This window comes from Maniola jurtina, chromosome 22 (assembly GCF_905333055.1).
Source record: "Maniola jurtina chromosome 22, ilManJurt1.1, whole genome shotgun sequence".
Lineage (NCBI taxonomy): Eukaryota > Metazoa > Arthropoda > Insecta > Lepidoptera > Nymphalidae > Maniola > Maniola jurtina.
The window spans coordinates 11,894,495-11,916,978 of record NC_060050.1 but is presented as its reverse complement, the minus strand read 5'-3'; the positions used below and the strand labels follow the sequence as shown (position 1 = coordinate 11,916,978).

At 38.3% G+C, this 22,484-nt stretch overlaps 1 protein-coding gene across 3 annotated transcripts in view; it reads right to left on the bottom strand.

Annotated features, from left to right (window-relative positions):
* LOC123876874 (calcium uptake protein 3, mitochondrial) overlaps positions 1 to 22,381 on the bottom strand; it is an 81,129-nt gene extending 58,748 nt beyond the window's left edge. For 2 of the 3 annotated variants that reach the window (XM_045923269.1, XM_045923270.1), the window contains exon 1: positions 22,138 to 22,380. In XM_045923269.1, coding sequence (XP_045779225.1) covers positions 22,138 to 22,365 — 228 coding nt within the window. In that variant the 5' untranslated portion in view covers positions 22,366 to 22,380. Of the gene's footprint in view, positions 1 to 22,137 lie in introns of all 3 variants that reach the window. The other variant, XM_045923268.1, reaches the window with a different exon arrangement.
* Between the last annotated feature and the right edge of the window lie 103 nt (positions 22,382 to 22,484).

The following is a 22,484-nucleotide window of genomic DNA, read 5'->3' as shown; positions in this document are numbered from 1 at the left end:
AAGTAATGACTTACACCGTTTAACGAACGCAGTCGTGCTTATATAAGCACTGGCACTAGATCAAAAGTTAACAGTAACATAATTTACATGGCGAGGTTTCAGGTTCGATTACCGCGCGCGTCAGGCTCCGCATTGCGGCGTGAGTGTTTTCCTTCACTTCCAATGCTTTATGCCAAGTGGTCATTTACTTACTTTCACTTTAAATGTCGTTTGTTTGTGAAAGTTTATAATGTAGGGAACCCTGAGATAAATTATTGCAAATTAATTACTTATCTATGCCTTTTGCTATTATCTTTGACTTCTCTCGCCCAGCAGGCGTATACAAGAAAGTTGCATAGTCTCGGATTCTATTCCTGATTCGGTATCATTTACACAGTTTTATCATTATCATCATCATGATCAATTCATCACCGGCCCACTACTGAGGATAGGTCTCCTTTCAGAATAAGGGGCTAGACTGTTTAAATTCAAATTCAAAATATTTTTATTCAATTAAACTTTTACAAGTGTTTAGGCCATAGTACGCACTAAATATGGCCTAAACAGCCTAGCCGCTGAAGAAGCCTCACACACCATAAGAAGGGTCTTATAATGTGTGTGAAGTCTGCAAATTCGTAGCGAGCGTAGGATCTGTGCTCGGTAGTGAGCCAGCGATGGGTTAAGGTTGAGATGACGAAGCAAAAATATATGGTCCCGGATTTGATGCTTGGTTGAGCCAAGTTAATACTTATTATACCTACGAAGGGTGGTAGGTACTAGGTAGGTAATTGTACAGTTGCAGTATTCTCCATTTTACCATTTCACATAATGTGTAAAAATACCTGAAACAATTATAAAAGGTAAATTAATTATTTATCAAAATCTCAATACACCAATGAATAGATTATTGAGTGAACCGAAGACGAACCTAGTACTTTTACAGGGCCACAATAGCACTGCTCCAAGAGGTCACTAAAAGACGCTGGATCAATTTAGTATAATCAAATGACTTAATACTTGACGACTTAAACTACTTATTTGAATATTCTATTAATAACCAGACACCGCCAACTAGTAATTGTACAAGCCTTGCTAATTGCAGGAAAAACAGGGGGACAAAATATACTGGCTATACATAGCAAAATAAGCCTTAAAACAACATAATAAGCGCTAAATTTAATTGATGTGATAAATTGGTATAAGTTTTGCTAGCGACTTCGTCCTCGTTAGATAAATAAACGTTCTTTTCAAATCTTTTAATTTCCCTTATGAGATATTACTATCCCACACTAAAAAGCACTTTACATCCTCTGCAGAATGAAAGCTATATTGCTTAATTTAATCAAGATTAGTTCAGTGATTTACCCGTTCAGAGAGGACCAACAGACATACAAGCTTTTGAGTTTGTATTATTATTGCAGTATGGATATCAGTAATGTGCGAGTGACAGGATGATCGATTAGCGCAATGGATTAAAGCATCATACCAGGGGCTGCACACACTTATCGGGAATTAAACGGTCTAACTGATAAACTATATAAGTTGTTTGCCAAAGACCAGAACCTCGAAGACAAAAAGAAAAGTCATTGTCATAGTCATAGCCATTTAATATTCATAATATACACTATACGTCAATCACAATTCAAATTCGCCTTTTTAATAACACACGACACATTACACATTTTTAATAACACATTTTTTTACATGTCACAATATTTTTTAAGAAAAATATACATGTACAGGAAATATCAAGTAAATAACGTATACACACCCGATCGTCATAATATTTCGGATTTTTAGAATTTTATACTTTTTGATGTACCAGTAAGAGAGAGATAAACAATGGTTGGAGAAGATTGGTTCACGTAAGTACTATAAAATATTATATCACGATCGTCAATAATTTAATTTAAATCTAATCATAAGATTAAAAATACGAATATAACAGCAAAAGTGAGGATGATGATTATGATTGATGCCCTAGTACAGAACTCAATACTGGCCCAGATTTAGGTCTTGAAAGAGCCTCAAAGCTCATGGACATTTAACGTCCATCATAAGTACCGATGCGTGATCAACCGCCTTTGGAATTGTAAAGAGACAGTACCTTGCGAATATGTGTAGTTCCTCCCTTTCAAACATACCTACTTGTCAACACAGACCGATGGCGCGTAAATATGTAATTTTTATACTATAATGACTATAATATTATAATGACCGTCTCCATGTTAATGACGAGACGAGATTGTTGCAGCCGATTTACGCCTGTCCTTATAGTTCTGTCGACTGCATGTTAACCGGTGCTTAAATGACTTCCTATTTAAGAATATGCCTATAAAACAATTAATTAAAATACTCCGGTATAATATGTAGTGGTAAACTTTGGCTACCGCTCAGGGCTTGGTGTTAATACCAAGTTATTTTTAGTTAGTGATTTCCATTATAAGTAAAGTACTACTAGATTGTTACGGCTATACTCCCGTATTTAGTCGACGTAAGCCTGACTAGTTTTGAACCCATCCGGAGTCCTTTTTTTAGGGTTCCGTACCGGAAACGGAACCCTTATAGGATCACTTTGTTGTCTGTCTGTCTGTCTGTCCGTCCGTTCGTCCATCGTGTCTGTCAGGAAAACCTATAGGGTACTCCTCGTTGACCGTAGGTAGGAGGTATTATAGCACAAGTAAAGGAATAAATCCGAAAACCGTGAATTTGTGGTTACATCATAAAAAAAACATTAAAATGCGTTTCAATTTCCAAAGTAAGATAACTATACCAAGTGGGGTATCATATTAAAGGGATTTGCCTGTATATTCTAAAACAGATTTTTATTTATATTTATGCATACCTAATAGTTTTTGATCTATCATGCAAAATGTCGGAAAATTTACCCGAGTACGGAACTCTCGGTGCGCGAGTCTGATTCGCACTTGGTCGGTTTTTATGTTATACGATTTGTCACCCACGCTGTATTGTTATATTATCTTGATCATTATCCTCAAATTTGGAAAGCATAGATCTAATTGCACAATCAACAATTAACATGTAATCCTGCGCGATCAGCAAAGCGTGCTGTTTTGCATGAAAGTGTAGGCGACGCAGACAGCACATAAATCGGAGCGCAGAGATGCAAATCACTCAAACTTACTTAACAGTTAAACGGACACTTTACAAGCTTTCCAAACAACAGTGTTTCCTTAGACATAGGGTGTATACATCCCCTGATATACAAACGCGCCAAACACATAGGCTACTTTTTATCCCGGAAAACAAGAGTTCCCACGTGATCTAAAAGCCTATCCACGCGAACGAAGTCAAAGGCATCAGCTAGTTGAAAATATTAAAGTCATTATGTCGAGAGTCGAGACTCTACCATTGCTATTGATTCGGCCATTGATATATATGTTCTTGGTAAAATTCATAAAATTTAGTTCTTGATAGCCCCCTGTTTTTGTATCAAGGGTTTAAAATTAAGCCTATATCCATACATCAATCAAAATTCAAAAGTTATTTGAAGCAGTTAATAAAGCAACCCATCTAGTTTATCAATAATATTATATTATTTCAAGGGAGGATAAAAACTAGAGTCCATACAAAAATGTTTTTCTCTGGCGCCACAGATTATACAGATTTCAATGAGATTTGAAATTGAATACCATAAGCCGCGAGGGCATGAGACAACATCAATAGAGAGCATCGATACAAAACTATAGATACACAGTTCCTTAAAAATGTACCTCGCACCCACGCATCGCATGTTCCAAATTCCCATTAGTTAGTTAGATAGCGATTATTAACCGATAGACGTCATCATCATCATCAGCCTGTGGACGTCCACTGTTGGACATAGGCCTTCCCTAAAGAGCGCCACCACACTCGGTCCTCAGCCTTCCTCATCCAGCCACTTCCCGCCAGCCGCTTATATCGTGGTTCCAACGTGCTGGAGGGCGTCCCACACTACGCTTGTACGCGGTCTCCACTCAAGGACAATAATGATGATAGTATATCGACGGCGCAGGGGTAGAGTATTATGGTTGTTATCGGTGCGTGTTTAGACAGCATCGGAGGCATTGTGCTCGGCTTCTCATAAATACATTAGACATTGTCGCGCTTTTTACCCTCACGACGGACGGACGGACGGACGGACGGCGCGGGGAATGTCGACGCCGATTTACTAATTTATTTCGGCAACTTGAATACCCCTTTTATATCACACGACTTTGAAATCTCTCTGCATCGTATGCTGAGGGTCGTGACCCCTTTCCATCACACTTCACACTAATATTATAAAGGTGAAAGTTTGTTTGTATGTGTGTGTGTATGTTTGTTACTCTTTCACGCAAAAATGCTGAACGGATTTGGCTGAAATTCGGAATGGAGATAGATTATACCCTGGATATATAGGCTATCTGCATGCCAAATTTCAGTCCGAACCGTCCAGTAGTTTGAGCTGTGCGTTGATAGATAAATCAGACAGTCAATCAGTCAATCAGTCAGTCAGTTTTCTTTTTATATATTTAGATAAATACATAATTGGGAGTTTTCTTGAGATAATAATGCGGATCTTTCCACATCCGACTCGACTAAGAGAACGGGATTTCAAGTCTTAGATTTAACAGGTATTATCAGCTGTTACTGATAATAAAAACGGTAATAGCCTACTGGTTAAGACGTCGCGACGTCTTCTATTCGGGGTGTCCAGGGTTCAATCCCGGGCACGCACCGCTAAATTTTTGGTACATCATTTGCTTTAACGGTAAAGGAAACCATCGTGAGGAAACCTACATACCTGAGAGTTCTTCATTATATTCTCAATAGCAATTCACCGTAGTGAATTATTGACCAAACTTTTCTCATACTTAGAGGCGATCCGTGCTCAGTAGTACGCCGGCGAAGGGTTGATGACGACAATGAATAAATTCATTTTCCTGGATAAAAATTCAAGGTTCTCCCAAATCGCTACATGTAAAGATCTTCCTGTTCCTAAAAAGTAACGGTCTAGAGCCATTAAGCACTATTGCGACGAGGCAGAAAAACCCCGCGTTTTTGCCCTGCGGCGTATACTGAACCCGCCACCTCCCAATTATAATGTAATGTATTTATTTATGCCCTCCGGACCTCTGGAGGACTCCTAAACGCGTTGTTGGAGGACAGGTGCGAGAGATCATGCTTTATAAGGACAAGATTAGCGGAATTAGGACCAATGACGAACGGCAGGTAAAAAACAAACGCTTTTGCTCACACCGGATGTAAGCTCAGATGCTGAATAATGAAAACGGTACCCTAAAAATGGGAGGTTTTAATAGTAAAGCTTTAATCTCCTTTCTGGGGTGTTCCATTCACTAGATTCATCCATTAGATTCAAGGGGCGGACCAAGAAATTCCTGAAAGGCCGGCAACGCATTGGCGGTTCCTCTGGTGCTGTAAATGTTCATGGGCGGCGGTAATCACTTAACATCAGATGACCCGCCTGCCCGTTTACTCGCTATTTTTTTTTTTTTTAATGTCAGATTTTGTACTAAACTTAATGTGCCTAATAAATTGATAGACAAACAAAACAAAAACAACATTGGAAAGAGCATCGTAATCAAAGAGGGAGGGTCATAACAGCATAATGGGATCAACATGAGAGTTGTGCTTTGATGTGGCCGACAAATTGTTTTATCTTGTTGCCCAATTTGGCGTCAGTCCTTCTGGAATTTGCCAATGCTTTTTTTATTCAGACACATGTATAGTCCTCGACTGCAATGTCACCTGGTGGTAAGTGATGATGCAGTCTAAGATGGAAGCTGGTTAACCTGGAAGGGGTATGGCAGTTTTTATTAACCCTTTGGTTTCTACACGGCATCGTACCGGAACGCTAAATCGCTTGGCGGCACGGCTTTACCGTTAGGGTGGTAACTAGACCAGACCTGAGATTTAGAAATTATAAAATTCCGAACCCCTGCCGGGAATCTAATCTGGGTCCTCCCATTTATTACAACACAGTGCTTACCACTGCGCCACGAAGCTCGTCAATTTGATAAGGAACGACATGTCGTTATGAGCCGTGATAGCCTAGTGGTTGACACGTCGGCCATCTGTACGGGAGCTCGGAGATTCGATCCCGGGCACGCCTCCTAACCACGTCTAACTTTTCGGAGCACGAAGCACGGGTCATCTCTCACACTGAGAAGAGTTTAGGCCGTAGTCTGCCCCGCTGGCCCAGGGTGAACTGGCAGATTTCACACACCTTTAAGAGGGGTCTCTCCGTCACTCGCTCCATACAAACGTAGTTCGTCTCTCATTGGAATACTAACCAATCATACTCAATGGAATTTTGTAGAAACGTTCCGGGAATATCTATGCCTGTGGTTGGTTTCAAAGTTGCGCGGTCTTAAAAATTCACATACAAATCTTTGAGCCCCAGAAATTTTAAAACTTCATATTTTTAGAAAAATCTAAAACACCACAGGCACAGATATAAGTTTCTAGAATATGTCTGCAAAATTTCATGTTGTTGCTTAATATTCAAATGAAATTGGGACTACGATTGTATGGAGTAAGTGACGGAGAGAGCCCTGTTAGGAATATGATAGGGGTATCTTGCACGATAGTACGGAACCCTTCATGTTCGAGTCAGATTCACATTTGACCGGTTTTCATGCTATTGTTTTTTTTTTTTGCGAGACAACAGCGCACGGCGGCGTCTCGAATAAACTGTATGTTGTAAGTTATGATTGTGCTGTCAGCGATGTAGGTAATGCTCGTCTCGGCGGGCAGATATCGGATGTACATACACACGGGCTGGATGCTCGTGCGGCGGGAGCGTCGCCCGCGGCGGCGGCGGGCGCTCCGTCATGTCCGTTCGCTGGACCTCCCGGACTATTCAAATAAAAACACTGCCCATTATTGCTTGTACAACTTTCCACCATGACATCTACTGCCACGATCTCCCCTGACCTTGACGGATGAGGCCGTCTGAGAGGTCCAATAGACAAAAGGTTCCTTCTTGAGTAACTAACCAATGATGAGCCAATTAATTGCATTATAGGATAGACATCATCATCCTCTCACCAGGTTGCTGAGCTCGAGTCTCCTTTCAAAATGAAACGATTTGACCATAGTCTAATTAGCTTAATGCGAATCGATAGACTTCACACACCTTTGAGAACATTATGGTCTCAGGTTAAACCTGTATATGTTTTCTCACGATGCATTCCTTCACCGTTAAACTGCTTAAATTAAAACGCACATAACTCCGAAAAGTTAGAGATGCGTGCCCAGAGTCGAACCCCCGACCTTCCAAATAAAAGGCCGACGTCTTAACAGGTTAAATACCTGAAACTTTTACAAGCCCTTTTAAATCGTCAAAAGAATCGGTGTTTTATAGGATATATTTGAAGAGTGTGCGCAGGAAAATTTTCGATCTTCACCATTTTACCATCAAACTACAAGACGTCGGGCGAGTTTCCATCCTTATGTCGTCGACATTCCATCTTCTCGCACGAATCGTTATGCGTCATCATTCCTCATACGTATGGCTAAGATTTGGGATACTCTTCCTGCCAATTACAATCCGGGTAAAACAAGAGCGAATCGGCATCTTCTAGGTTGCCTATAGTTACAAAAAATACTGGTTCAATAGGCAAAGGTTTGTTGGTAAGTAAAGAACACATGACAGGAAACTTTAGACACGTTTATACTTTGTTGTGTAGCTTTTTCATTAAACCTATTGCAATAAATCGCAAAAACGATGCGCATTTATTCCTGAGCTTCCGATGTCTCGTATACCATAAAATACGACATTGATGGTGGCTGTAAAAACGTAAAAGCCTTATAACAAGGCGTTAGTTTGTGTCTGCGTCACAAATCACGGGCCAAACGACACTGCATCAATAAACTCGGCCACGTTTGAATGGAACCCGTTTGTGGACTGGACCCGGGGGATTTGCTTTTGTTTGTCTCAAGTAGCAACTTCTAATGATGGAGGAATAAATGACTCTTTTGATTTATTAGGTGTTTTGCCCCGACTCTACATAGCTACTCTACCTTCTTCAATAGACTACCTATTTGACGTGGATCCACTTGCAACGTGCTAGTGAGAAATTCTTTCCAAAGTCTACCTGACTCTTCATGGCTCGATCCGGGAGTCGAACCCAGAACTTCGCCAACGACAGTCGAACATGTCCACAAGACCAACGAGATCAGTCATAACATTTGATTTGGTGGGAAGTTTTTTTATGAGAGATTGATGGAATACAGATGCTTCAAATCTGAATAACATGATCGTTGGTCTTATTTTTTCAGAGAACAAAAAATTTATATAAGGGTTGCAAACGCAAGAGAGACCGATTGCAAACAAAGAACTAAGAAGTTACTTTAATTTCAATTTCTTTATTTGTTGCTTTCATAAAGTACAAGTATAGTTAGTTACTTTAACTACAAGTGCGAGTTAAGACAGCAATATCGAATGTACCATGAAATCTGACTCAAGTCCAAGACCATATTCGTGACTGGATCCGACATATAGATATTGATGTATGACAATTATTTACATCACAAAAGGGGTCTTTGGAAGCTGTCAAACTAAATCGCGATCAATCTTGCACCGAGGGACAGTAGGGGTGTATTGATAAGTAGGTAGTATTGTACTTAAATGTCAATAATTATAACATCTTTCATAGCAGACGATTGATGGCAACTCAATGCGGGCGGTCATGTCTCTTTTTTGCTTTTAGGGTTCCGTACCGAAAAGCTAAAAACGGAACCCTATTAATGTCACAGGCCCTCCTCATACCTCGATTGCCATCACGACTTGTCGCGTACTATAGGTGCCTATATACATAGGTACAATAAAAGATAGCGTGCTCGAATTTCTCATCAGGATTTTATAAACCGTCACAGTAATTGTAAATCAAAGGAAGAATGCAACAGGCGTCGTATAAAGAGAAAGCTGTAAAACGTACCAATTGTTTATGATATGTGGACCACTATTACATAACCCACTAAATCTTTTACAAATAGTTCACATTTTTAAACGAGTGTGGGTTTAAGGAACTACTACAAAATACCTATTTTGCCTATACATATACGAGTACAATAGAATGCACGATAAAAATCCTAACAGTCCTTCTGTCAGATGTTTTTTAACTTTGCTATTAGAATGTGGGAAATATGCACAAAGTTACGCAGTAGTTATATATGTATACATACATTAGTATATTACAAACGATATAAACCACCTTATGTATGAGTTATTATACCTACTTGTAGGTAAGTACCTAGCTACTGTAAGTAAATACTTTAGTAAGCACATTTTAATTAGATCCACAGCAAAACTGGAAATAGACAAATAGTTAAGTTTCTTTTCGTACCTATTCATTCTTGCTGCTATTTAGATCTTCATTTCAGTTTAACGGTTGAAGTTAATGAATCAATCTATCCGTAATCTAAAATATTGCTATGTAACCTATCGACAGACTACAGATAGGAATTATTATTGATTTATTTATTTCAGCCGTAAGCTTCGATTAGCAGAGCTCTCTCCGTCACTCGTTTCATACAATCGTAGTTCCAATTTCATTTGAATATTAAGCAACCAAAGCCCATAGACATAGATATTAGTTTCTAGAATATGTCTGCAAAATTTCATGGACTTTGGTTGCTTAATATTCAAATGAAATTGGAACTACGATTGTATGAAACGAGTGACGGAGAGAGCCCTCTTAATAATGGCCGTAAGAGACCAGTATCGTCAGTTGTCATTTCATTTCATACGTTAGCGTCGATACAAAATGAGAGCCCGCGCCACACGCATTGTCTCCTGATAACCATCTCATTCGTCAATCACTACCAGGAACTACCCGTTAAACAACCTTCCACGACACATTCAACTTCAAACCCTTTATTAAACGAATAAAGTCCAAAAATAACTTCGAAAAACCATAATTTATGGCGATTAACAGAAAAATAGACCATCAGGAGGTTTGGTTCAGTTCACGGTTTAATTGGTAATTTTGCGTCTTTGACTTATTCTGACTACAGGAGAGGTCCCGGGTTCGATTCCCGAGTCAAATCTAGTTATTGAATTTTTATTCAAGAAATTCTTAGGAGCAGGGAGCACTCCTAAGCTGGGAAGTTAGCAATACCACGGGAAGCACGTACAGAAACCGTTGGTTCTGCGCTTGATCTCTTTCCGGTCGTGCTGGACTGCCATAATATGAGAGTGAGGGAATAGAGAGTTCACCTGTGTTTGCTCAAACACGTCTTGTGTAAGTGTATATTAATTCGTGTCGAATGTATGTATTTTATTAGTGAATGGTAAGGTGTTGTCTCCTCCAATCAACCCTGCAATAGAATATTTATATTATTTTCAATAATATTACTTAGTAATTTCCATGGCATTAGTAGCTCATAAAATTCAATGTCTGTTTTTGCAATTCCAATGTTTCCCGGTAATTTTACACTGTAATGCAACAAAGTTTTTATAAATATGCATTTGAAAATACAGAAAAACTCACTACCTGATTGATTTACATTAAATATGAAAATGAAAAAATGACAAACATCTTGGTTTAAAATATTAAATAGATTAAAACGAATGGAAATATAATGGTGCTTTATTTGCTTACCAGGAAAGGCCTATGGTCAACCGTGGACGTTAGCACGTTAGGACTATAACACTAGCTATTTGTTAACTATTAGATAGGTGCAGCGGTAAGTATGCCTTAACAAAATTAAATAGAGTAGGCACAATGAATGTGTTGAAGGTAGGAACAGAAAAAAACTAGAGCGAAAGTTGTCGTAATCTAAAAGTATAATTTTAACATGTTAAAAGCCATGCAATTATCATTAGAGACAAAAAAATCGGCCCATGTTAACGTTAAGACAAACAGCCTCAGGGTTCAATTAAGAACCAATCAATTTGAAACCAGTGAGGTCTTCTGCTAACTCATAACTCCTAATTTCCAAATCGGGCGAGCGACAAGGAGCGCTAACGAATGGTCAAAACAAATCATCGGACGCTACAAACCGGAAAGATCGCCTCCATAACCAATTTGCCGACGAAGACGCTCCTCCATTGAAATTAATGGCGCTCTAAGTTTAGACCGTATCCCAAAGGCTTAAGAAATGTGATATACTTTTTTGAGCGGTAAAATTATTGGTGTAGAACTACAGAAGACTGATTTATATGGAGCGAGCCGACTCATCCGATGTGACTAATAAATCTCAATCAAGATCCCCCGATACGATATGACGGGTCGTCTGTCGGCGCCGCGGAGATGCCAAAGATAGCCGCGTTACATAACAAGATTTGCGTGGTAATGAAGTGGATTCTTTTTGACTTATGTTCGGTTAAAATAGTCCTCGAAGCACTACCATATGAGAAACCGTGATGAATGATATTGATAGCTTTCTTTAAACCGGCGACGTTCGTGTCGTATTAATCTTTATTTATCCCTTTAACGTTCGCTAGATTATTTGTGATTCTCGAATCAAGAAAGTAGAAAAAAGGCAAATAATAGGGACGAGGTAAATATAGAAATCGTCGAGAAAGGAGAAAATTCAATTTCACAGCACATGAATGGATTTTCTGGAGTAGAAAAAGGAGGAACAGAATAGAAATTTTCCCAGACAGATAAGATTGAGGGTGAGGTTTAACAATACAATGAATATAGCTCGGGAATGATGTATTATACGATATGGGATCGACAGTTTTGGAATAAATCACTTGGCTGCAGTAATGTAATGTGTTTCGGGGGCCATATCAGGGTCTTATCCTTGCACTGTATATGTGTTCTGTTCAGAATAATTTATAGGACTACGGGATGAAATTTTTGGGAGTAGGTAGGTAATAATTTGTCTAAGATTTAAACAAAAATTTAAGCCAATTATTAAACTTAAAATTTTTAACTGATAACACGTTTCTATTACATTTATAGACAGACAAACGCTTGGCTGCAATCAGACCTGCTGGCATGTGATGATGTAGCCTAAATGCAGCACGTTAGCCAAGGAGATGCCTGTTCACTGTTCACCCTTGACTTGAAGGTATTAAAAGTGGAGGGGAAAACTGATGCAGGTAAATGCATTCCATGTCCTAGCAGATAGTAGAAAAGTGAAGGAGGGACCAGAGAGTAGGGAATTAACCTAAAAATAACGAAAGTCAGGCAACTTTGCGCCTATGGTCCAAACTTTGAAGCTTAGAATCGACTTGCTTAACTTGACTATCTCATATATTATTATCATCATGCCCAAATTAATAAGTCCTGCTGAATATCGTCGAGGGTTCCACTGAAATCATTTTCGATCGAATAAGTTCAAACAGTCAACAGAATTATTTAATCTACCATCAGATGTTCAATCCAGTTTCCGACATGTTTAGGATGTTTGCCCTTCGCCCTAAAGCCCCTAAACTGATTTGTTTCAATGACCCACCCAACCTATTGTATGCGCCATTTCACCTTTACCACTTTATCAATTCGTCCGACCATTTTGAACTTAGTTTTTTGGATGATTAGGTTGAAGTTTCAATGTCAAGATCTTTATCACTAGGATTGTTATATGGAGGAATTATGTTTTCCACCTTTTCTATTCATCAGACTAATTTAGACCATATTTCATCAGTAGTCACGGTTTAATTTTCATTGTCAAGATCTTTATCATCAGGGTTCTCGTATGGTGGAATTATGAAGTGTATGCAGTTGATTGAAAAATTCCAAGCTAAAGATTAAGTTGGATGTTTTGTTTGTGACATTTGCGTGGTTGATAGTTGACACCCTGCAGCTATTTCCGGTGGAGATAATTGAATGGAATCGATAGATTCTAACAACCTCCCTGGCACAGAAGTGAGCGATGTGGTCTTATGAGTGGTAGGTCTCGGGTTCGACAGCCGGCAGGGGCAGTTTTGGGAATTTATGATGTCTAAATTACCTCAAAGATCTACATATAATTGAACTTTCTCCTCTTTCTTCTTGTGCCCAAACAGTCATGAAGTCAACCGAGCCCTAACCAGCCAGCGGTAATCAATGACCGGTAATCAATTACCAGCGGAGCAGCCTGCAGCGAACGGACGTCGAATTAGCACACGCTTGACGATCATTGATTGCGACGCGGGGATCTTGGGACTGGACAGGGGACTGTTCAAACGAATTAGCGAGTTACTTGTAAATCTAGCGAAAACAAAAATAGACAGATTTTTTTATCCAAATAAACTTTTACTAAACCTTTTGAATCGTCACAATATACGTCTAGGTACCACTAGTTCGGAATGCTACCTACCGAGAACTAGTAAGAAAGTCGGCGGTTGCTCTTCTCAAAGATTCTATTTGTATAATAATATTATGCCATTGCAGTTTAGCGCATTGCTGCGGAAAGCTACAAGTTAAATCCACTCTGTTTTATCATTTACATAATGTGGTGATATGGCTGGATGAGGAAGGCTGAGGACCGGGTGTGGTGGCCGGGTGAAGGCCAATGTCCAGCAGTGGACATCCACAGGTTGATGATGATGATAAATAGTCGTTAGTAAAACATTTTCTCTTTACATTGTTTGACAAAAAGGAAACCTTATTAGGTCGCAATATGGTTAAAATGCAATAAATTGTATAGTTATCAATTTATTGGAATCTCTTGCCACACCTGTCCTTAAGTGTTAAATAGCAGTATAGATAGAAAGGCATTAGAAAGAGAAATGCATTTGCACATTCCAACATTTCAGAGGTGCCAACATTGATGTACAAAAGTCTAGAAATACATTTTCGCAAAAAACTATAAAAGAGCCCGCAAAATAGCATCCTACTAAAACTTTCTTTAAGTTATGATTACCTACTTACATTATTATAGTAAAAATAATGGTATTTATCAAAATCTTTAATAGTTCTAATAAGTTTATATGATATTGTGAAAAAGTGATAGTGAAAAGAAAACCTGGCTGAGTTTGTTGTAGGCTTCTTCTTAAACAAGGGCGCGTTTGGATCTCTAAAGTTTACGTAATTAATTTTCACTATTACATTATTATCTCACAAATTCAACAGTCAACAGTCAAAAAGTGTACAATGTTGGTATTTTTAACCCCCGAACCCAAAAAGAGGGTTGTGATAAGTTTGAGGTGTGTATCTGTGTATCTGTCTGTGTCATCGTAGCTCCTAAACTAATGAACCGATCGAATGGCTTGATCGAGAGTGTTCTTAGCTATAATCCAAGATAATCGGTTCAGCCGTTTGAAAGTTATCAGCTTATCAACTTGTCGGGGGTGTTATAAATTTTAATCTACACTTGTGAATAAAATGTTACTTTTAGTATAATTTCCAGCGCAAATTAAGACAGTTTTCAGAATTATTTCGTTTCCATGGAACATGGATCATTGGTGCGAATAGCATTCCTTCAAAAGGTCCCCACGATTCCCCGATAGGCTAGAAAGTAAGGTCCACGCTTAGTAATAGGTGTTATTAACGGAACCTAGGTTTTAATATCCTATACGGAAATATAACTTGTTGCAAACATGTTTACTCCACACAATATTTCAATAATAATTGCCTCGGCTATAAATCAATGGTAAAATATTCAGACTTGCTGTCCGGGCTTCCTGCGGTCTAGCGAAGGCATCTACAGATAGATGATATGAAATGCTAATTGAAAGAACCTCAGGACTTACATTAACTTCTTTTTCATGAACCTCTTCGTTACTAAAACTCAGCAGTCAGTTATTAAGGTTCCAAACTCGAAGAGTGCTTGCTAATGACACCCTATTCTATTACCTACTAAGCATTGTATACATATGTATAGAAGGAGGTGTTACTTTGCGGAAGTCCATGTAATACAAAGAATCAAAAGCTTAATTTGTTAAAAGAATGCAAATCTGTATGGTACAACATGCAGCATGCGACATGCATCACCCGCCCTCCCACTGCTAAGCATGCAGGAGAAGCCAGCTCCAAGAGTACTACCACTCAACACCACACAAATCCACCAGAACACACTCGACGCACGTTTCGCTCCAACACTGGAGCATCCGTAGGAGATAGCAAATTTAAAAAAAAATCTTTTTTTTGTCTATTACTAACCCTCCGTGTTTTTTATTTCTCGGTTTTTGCAAAACTTCTTCAGCTACCTCTCGTTTCTAGTAAATTATGTTTTTAAAATTTATTTTTGTGGCTCTCTAAAACTGGCTGAATACCTAAATAGTTTTAGCGGTCTCGGCCGTTAGATAAGGATTTCGATTAGTCAACTAACTAACTTACTAAATAAAAACTTCAGTTACTAAGTAACAATAAACGAAATAACTTTTTCAAATCATGAATGCAGGAGCTATGTAAAATCCATAGTTAACTTATTTGAATATGTCGACGTAAATCAAGTTAACTGTGATACATGTCAGTTAAAAAGTTTTTCAATGGATACCTAGTTACTTGGGACTCCTTGGGAAGTCTCGGGTATGATCTAGTATTCAATATTTATTAGAAAAAAACCGGCCAAGTGCGAGTCAGACTCGCGCTACGAGGGTTCCGTACTCGGGTATTTTTCCGTCATTTTGCACGATAAAGCAAAAATTACTATGCTTAAAAATAAATAAAAATCTGTTTAAGAATGTACAAGTAAAGCCCTTTTATATTATGATACCCCACTTGGTATAGTTATCTCAATTTGAAAATTAAAACACATTTTAATTTTTTTTCTGTTTCCACTGAAACCACAAATTCACGGTTTTCAGATTTATTTCTTTACTTGTGCTATATATAAGACCTACCTACCTGCCAGATTTCATGATTCCAGGTCATGGGAAGTAACCTTTAGGTTTTCTTGACAGACACGACAGAGTGACAGACGAACAGACAGACAATAAAGTGATCCTATAAGAGTTCCGTATTTCCTTTTGAGGTACAGAACCCTAAAAACGTCTATTGTACGCATTAATCCTTTCCCATTGTATCTTTCGCTGTTCATAGTTTAAGATTGACAACAAATTACATCATTATACTGTCGCGTATAACAATGATCGTAACCTGTGGAGTCTGAGAGGATTGGTGGAGGAATGGTAAAGAATTAACTGGATCAATGGACGACGTCGGTGGTCTATTCTTGGAAACACCCTTTACTTAATAGGTTATGGCCTATTTGTTTGTTGGGGGTTGTAGCGTAAAGATTTAACTAAGCGGTAGAGCGGATAATATACTTAGGTCGCAATTTGTAAAACATGCAATTTTTATTGTGATCGATGTATAGAATTACAGATAAAAAGGTATTAGAACGTAAAATGCATTTGCACATTCGAACATTTTAGAGGATAGATCAACAAATTCTACAATTGACAATCAAAAGTGGTATTTAATTTGAATAAATAATTTGAGTTTGAGTTTTACCATTAATGTACAATAAACGTCTAGAAATACATTTTTTTAGATTATTGTAAAGAGCTATGCAAAATAAAATAACTTTAACATTTATAAATTATTTAGTAAAGTCGGCAATAGTGCTAATTGTGTTTACACAATTTCTTTTGACTTTAACTAAACTACATTGATAGGTCTGAATCTATTCTTATCAGTAGGGAGCATTATGAAAGGGATAACAATACATTTAGACCAGTATTTTTAGTTTAGAGATTGTGTACAAACGAATAAGCCACATTGAAATTGAATAAGCCTCATATATTATACTTTTAATAGAAGGAAATTGCCAAAGGGCTCTTTTCTTAACCGTTGACTCTTTGTCATGTCTGTGACTAATATTTTAAGTTTAACTATCCTTGGGCTTGTCACTTGACTCACTTGTATGCAATTTAGGGTCACCTGTGAATGGAACGGCTCGACTGATTTACTTTTAATCGTGAGTGCGATATTATCGAGACATCCAGGGTTTAGTTACAGCGGCCGCGGACCAAGGTTACCATTCTGTTTTATGTTATTTTTTGTTGTATCTGTAAAGAATGCAATGTTACTTGAGGCGCTATGATCGGAATCCTGTGTCCAACATGTTACGAAGACGTGTTTGTCTTTGTTTTAGGTAACACCTAACACTGTGCGTTAAAATAGCTTTTTTTTGTGGTGAAAAACTCCTACTTAGTTAGCTTTTATATTTTGTAAGCTTCAAGAAAATCAATCAAAAATGAACCAACCGACCTAGGCCGGCTTTTCATTTACATCATATCTTTTATTTTTTCCGTGGGACTTTAGTTTTCCGATATTTTAAAGTGGGCAAGTAGGACAGGCAGACACAGACAGACAACAAGGTGATCCTATAAGGGTTCCGCATTTCTTTTTGAAGTACGGAACTACGGAACCATAAATAAGGCAAACGTCAAGATCAATTAAATGCAGTGAAAAGGTAATGGTTGGAAAAAGCTGATAGAAGTTATAACTGACGGATACATTTCAAATATTAGTAAGCATCTAATTATGAGTCTGTCACCATTATCTAGGTATGTGTAATTGGTCACGTACTCGCATTTCCTTGAACGAAGATCATTGGATGCCGTCATCTTCGTTTGCGGTCTCATTTCAATCACGAACTATACGATCCATACTTGCATGGGTGACATTCCGGTTTGTCCCAGAATCAGTTTCATTGAACATTTCCTTCCTTTTCTGGTGCTGAAACTTGAGGCATTGTAGAAGCTATGTTCCTCTAGAAATCTCCGAAATACATCCTGTAGGTGTAGAATACCGACGGACAGATCTACTCGTGTGACCTTGCGATAAGGACGTTCTCAACTTTGGAGCTTAGAATAAAGTGATAGCGCTTTGTCGCCAATCAGTGAATTGATTTTTATTTGATAGGTTGCCTTCAAGAAGATATAAATCGGAGATAGTAGGTATTATTAATAGATAACACACTGAAGTCAATTTTTAGGGTATCTCAAAAGGAAAAACGGAGCCCTTAGAGGATCACTTTGTTGTCTGTCTGTCTGTTTGTGCGTCTGTCGTGTTTGTCAAGAAAACCTCTATGGTACTTCTCGTTGACCTAGAATCGTGAAAGGCAGGTAGGTAGGTAGGTAGGTGTTATAGCACAAGTAAAGAAAAAATCTGAAAACCGTGAATTTGTGGTTAGGTATACTTATCACACAAAAAAAAATTTAAATGTGTTCACGAAAAATATGATTTACTAAATCAATAAAAGTGTTACGTATACCTTGTATGATGGTACGGGACCCTTCGTGTGCGAGTCCGACTCGCACTTGACCGGTTTTTAAATAATCCCAGTAGTTTTACCTATCTCTTTCTTATCAGAATCGGATATAAACTAATGGTCCGGTGGTTGTATTCAGGAACCCCTAGCGCAGGCTCCCAGTTATACTGCAAGCTGTATAATTGATCTGGGGTCATCTGACCGAGATCTAGGTGTCGAACGGAGGCGACAGCGCGCTCAATTAAGGCGAATGCGATAAACTGTCCGCTGCCTACTTTACTTACCACTTGCATGTGTAGTTCTAGTTACTGGACGTGTAGTTCCATTTCACCGAGCTTTTGGAATCTGATGTTGCTTGTTGACAGCTTGTGCTAATTAATGGCTGTGCAAGCTAAAGTTATTTGAAAACAAGTCTTTTATATACAGTACTAGAGGATGCACGCGACTTCGTCCGCGTGGATTTAGGTTTTTAAAGATCCTGTGGGAACTGTTTGATTTTTCGGGATAAAAAGCTGCCTGTGTCAATAACAGGGACGCAAGCTACCTCGGTACCAAATATACAAATCGGTTAAGCGGATGGGGTTTTAGGAATCCCGTGGGAACTCTTTGATTTTCCGGGATAAAAAGTAGCCTGTGTCCGTCCCCGGGATATAAGCTAACCCTGTACTAAATTTCTCAGAATCGGTCAAACTGTTGGGCCGTGAAAAGGTAGCAGACAGACAGACACACTTTCGCATTTATAATATTAGTATGGATATGGATTAGGTACTTCTTCTACTTCTATATAAAGGTCTAGGCTATGCAGGGCTCTTCAAATCCTGTACCACGTTGACCGTTACCGATCTACTGTGATAGCCACCGTTATTCGGATTAAATCTCATCTAGATTTTTGAGATAGTAGGCTATGATAGTTAGGTTACATAAAAAATCGAGGCAGCAATACTTAACGCCTGTATCACACAGGGAAATTGTTCAAAAAAATATGATTCAATTCATGATTCAAACTGACTCACTAGAAATCATTGTCAAATCAATACGCGAAAACACTCCGCGATCTAACGTCTAGGCCGGTTCACCGCAGAGATTGCCAAATGAATAATTTATCATCAGTGACCAACAAGTGCTCATACAATCTTTTGTGTGAACTATTAAATCATAGATAGTTGTCATAATATTATGTGCCTAGCAGGATGTGGGATGTGGGTTTAACCCATGGGGTTATGGTGCAAGCCTTTTGTAAATGATGGTGTCTTTACGTCATTCATTAACTGCAGGTGGTCTTCATTAGCAAATTAATGTCATTTGACGTGCGTTATCAACCTATTGTTTAAGAATAATTTTCGAAACCGATTTTTAATAGTCGTGAGTCCATAATAAGATTTTTTTTGTAATATTTAAGTATGTAGTACTTAAAAACTTTGCTGGTTTGTTTGCCATCTCCTCAATTATTTTTAGAATCTTTAGATTAGGTATCTTCGCCAATGACTGATCGCTCGAACCCTGGTAGCATTTTTTGGAGCTCGCTTAGTTTCTACCTTTAAACCAAAAGGCACCTCAAAGGTACCTTGGTAAACCCTGCGTACATCTATGCAGTACCTATGTAGCCTGTGTCGCTTACAAAGTGAAGAACATTTTGTGAATGTATGTGACACACACACACACAAGCGTACGAATTTGTCTTCACTTTAAAAAACCAACCAAGTGCGAGTCAGACTAGAGCACCGAGGGTTCTGTACTCGGGTATTTTTTCCGACATTCTGCACGATAAATCAAAAACTGTGTATTATGCATAAAAATAAATAAAAATCTGTTTTAGAATGAGCCCTTTTATATGATACCCCACTTGGTATAGTTATCTTACTTTGAAAATTGAAAATACTATTTATATAACAATTTTTTTTTTTGTGATATGACCACAAATACCTGCCTGCCCAATTTCATTATTCTAGGTCAACAGGAAGTATCTACCCAATAGTTTTTCTTGAGACACGACAGACGGACAGACTGACGGAGGATGAATAACAAAATGATCCTACAAGGGTTCCGTTCTTCCTTTTGAGATAAGGAACCCTAAAAATTATTAGGTATATGAGCTTTGTCTAACTGGAGTTTAATAATGTCTTTGGCTCCGCTCATAATATTTTTACTCCCGTTTAAATCTCGTTTAGCAGAAATGGTCACATTAATCGATAGCGAGCGATTACGATCGGCATCTAGGGCCGGCGAGGCTTCACACATGAGCGGCCGCGAGTGACACTATCTATGACGCGGGGCGGTTTTGATCGAACGATTCGCCACGCGGACATATCCGGGTGTTCGGTGTTGTGTCCCAATATCCTACTACTATTGTGATATTTTGAAAACAAGTCAAAAAACCAGTCAAGTGCGGGTTGGACTCACACACGAAGGGTTCTGTACCTATTTCGTACGAGATATACGTACCTCTAATACTTTTATGTGAAACATTGCAAGTTAATTTGATTTAGTAAATTAATTTTTTCGTCAACACTTTTTTTTTGTGATGTAGGTACCTTAACCCTAAATTCATGGTTTTCAGATTTCTTCCTTTTACTTGTGCTATAAGACCTACCAATCTGCCAAATTCGTAATTCTAGATCGACGGGAACTATCTTATAGGTTTTCTTGGCAGACACAGTGGACGGACAGATAGACAACAAAGTGATCCTATAAGGGTTCCTATTTTGCTTTTGAGGTACGGAACCCTAAAAAGGGGTAGATCAGTTTAAGGATGGGTCGACGATATTCGAGCAATAGCAGGGGTCAAGTATAGGATGGGTGATTCATTCGAAAAACAATCGAATTGTAAGATTATTGTTATTATTCGATAACAATCGATTGTTTAAATGTTTTCAATTGTTCAAATTGTTATCAAGCACTCTGATCTGGGATGAATGGATGTAAAAGAAACCATGTTTTAATAAAGACTTATTTACTTACTTATACCTGACAGTAACCACCTCAGTTTAGTCACTAGTGGCTAGCTTATTTAGCTGCAGATCAGGAGGTCCCAGGTGCGAGTCCTGAGTCAGGCTAAAAAGTTATGGGGTTTTTCTGTCAAGAAATTTTCAGTAGCAGCCCGGAGTGGGGAAAAATGACCTACCTCGAAGAGTATATAAAGCCATCAATGCTAGAATGGCGACCTCACACCAGGTAGAGCAGCATTGCAAGACCCCTCACAAGGTGGATGGACACCACCAAGCGAGTCATCACAAGGAGGCACTGGATGATGCCAGTGCAAGATTAACAATTTTTTTTCTCTATTAGAAAAGTGCTTTATCCAGAATTAACATAGTTAAGTATGTAATATTGTGCATAAGTATATAGATAGTTAGATACATATTAAATTTCATCTGAACGAAGCCAGATTAGCTAGTACCAGAAGTAATGTAAGTCTATGCTCATATTAGTATTATATAGAAACTGATTGTCATATTTGTATCTATATACAGCTTAATATTTGTGTCTAGAAACTTGAGATTTTAATATAGATTGTCTGAAACATAGACCTTACTAAGGAAGGCCTCTACTATGGAATTATCAGACATTCCACCCCAGCGAAGCCGGGTCAAGTTAGCTAGTCTTACAATAACTATTACTTAGTCTTTTCTAAGATTTGGAACAGTTCAAAGGTGATAAGCTAAGCTAAGATCCAGTATCTGGCCTGCCAGATAAAGAAAACTAATTAGCTTACTTATATAGTAAATTTCCTTCACAGTCTAACACCTAGGTATTCTAGTTTACAAGAAATTTAATTTACACTTCCATAAAATGATGTGATTATGTCATTAAAGCATAATTACTTAATTCAAGTTCATTATCATTATCAATGCTGTTATCAATCATTTGTTTACATTTGCAAATTAGCTGTCAGTACCAACATGACGACTATAAGGAAATAACCTTAGCAATCAATTAAAGTACTCATTATTGCGTTTTTTGCAAACTCTCACAGCATTTTTGGTTCGTTACGCTACTACAACACATTATAAAAGGTTAAAAATAGCTTTTTGACGATCTAAATATAATCCTTACCTTAGCTTTGAGAGCGTATACGATGCCTCCGTGCTTATAATTTGAAGCGTACAATAGAATCCCGCCACCGAAAACACATGCACATGTCTTCCAAACATTTCTATAAGATCTATTGCACTTTATTGAACTTAGATTACGTGAGAAAACCGGTAAAAACTGCACTTTTCCTAATAATTTTCCCGATGTACGGCATAACGTGGCCATGTTGGTAGAACAGCTGATTGACATTCGATTCGATTTGACAGCGAGCGAGATGGGAACAGTTTTCTTTCCATTGCGCATGGCGCATGCGCCAATTTCTCAGGTTTTATTTACTTTTTGAATCAAATTACTACATGATATCATAC